The sequence below is a fragment of the Trichechus manatus genome, unplaced genomic scaffold (genome assembly GCF_000243295.1).
Source record: "Trichechus manatus latirostris isolate Lorelei unplaced genomic scaffold, TriManLat1.0 scaffold00302, whole genome shotgun sequence".
Taxonomy (NCBI): Eukaryota; Metazoa; Chordata; class Mammalia; order Sirenia; family Trichechidae; genus Trichechus; species Trichechus manatus.
In genome coordinates this window covers 908,283-909,098 of record NW_004444238.1, presented here as the reverse complement: position 1 = coordinate 909,098, position 816 = coordinate 908,283, and the positions used below count along the sequence as shown (strand labels likewise).

The following is an 816-nucleotide window of genomic DNA, read 5'->3' as shown; positions in this document are numbered from 1 at the left end:
GTAACGGTAGTCTGCACTCAATGAAGAATGAACAAACTTGAAATTCAGTCACACTGATTATTAGGAAGGTCAAAATACATTCCATTCGGTTTCTAGTTTGGCTGAAGTTCCGGGAGTTCGCCATAAGGAGCTCAACTGGCCGAGGCAAGGCCAGAGCACAGCCCAAGCCCTTCACGCTCCAAGCCCCGCCTGGAGCGCAGAAGCTTGGAGCTTCTCGCAGAGAAGCGGCTGCAGAGAGGAGCGCGAGCACTAGGGTCGGGGGAAGGGTTTCGAACACTTACCCGCCATAAATCCCAGCAAGAAAGACGCCAGCGCTGCAGCCAAGCACACCCAGAGGTACAGACGGCCCCTGGACTTCGCCATGGCTTCTTCAGGACTGAACTTGGAGCGCCGGCTGCCACTGCAAGCTTCGGGACTGCGAATGAACAGAAACAGAGCGCCCCCGGGGACAAGCGGAGAGCCTCGGTTGCCGCGGGGCTGGCCACCGCCCCGGGCCCGCCGCAAAGCCCGCCCCGCCCTCCCGACCTGTCCCGGGGGCAACGAAAACCCCGTTGTTCCCTTGGGCCCTTTTTGCGGGGGGGGGGCCCTTTTTTTCTTTTTTCAGGCAGCTTCCATTTTGTTGCCCCTGCAGTAACCCGGGTGAAGTTGGCGGCGGGGGCTGCTGGAGCTGCTGAAGATGTCCCTAATGTTTTCCCAAAGAACTTTCCTTATCCTGCTTTTTGTCACTCCCATCTCAGGAATTGCCAAATTTTGGCTGCGAAGTGCATTTAAGTACTGCCTTTAACCTTCTCTGATGATTGTCAAAAGAACCAAACC

General features: G+C 56.5%; 1 protein-coding gene across 2 annotated transcripts in view; it reads right to left on the bottom strand.

Moving 5' to 3' along the window:
- Nucleotides 1–443, bottom strand: part of NAALAD2 (N-acetylated alpha-linked acidic dipeptidase 2) — a 57,260-nt gene extending 56,817 nt beyond the window's left edge. For both annotated transcript variants that reach the window (XM_004390483.3, XM_012559758.2), the window contains exon 1: nt 282–443. In XM_004390483.3, coding sequence (XP_004390540.1) covers nt 282–363 — 82 coding nt within the window. In that variant the 5' untranslated portion in view covers nt 364–443. The remainder of the gene's footprint in view (nt 1–281) is intronic.
- Between the last annotated feature and the right edge of the window lie 373 nt (nt 444–816).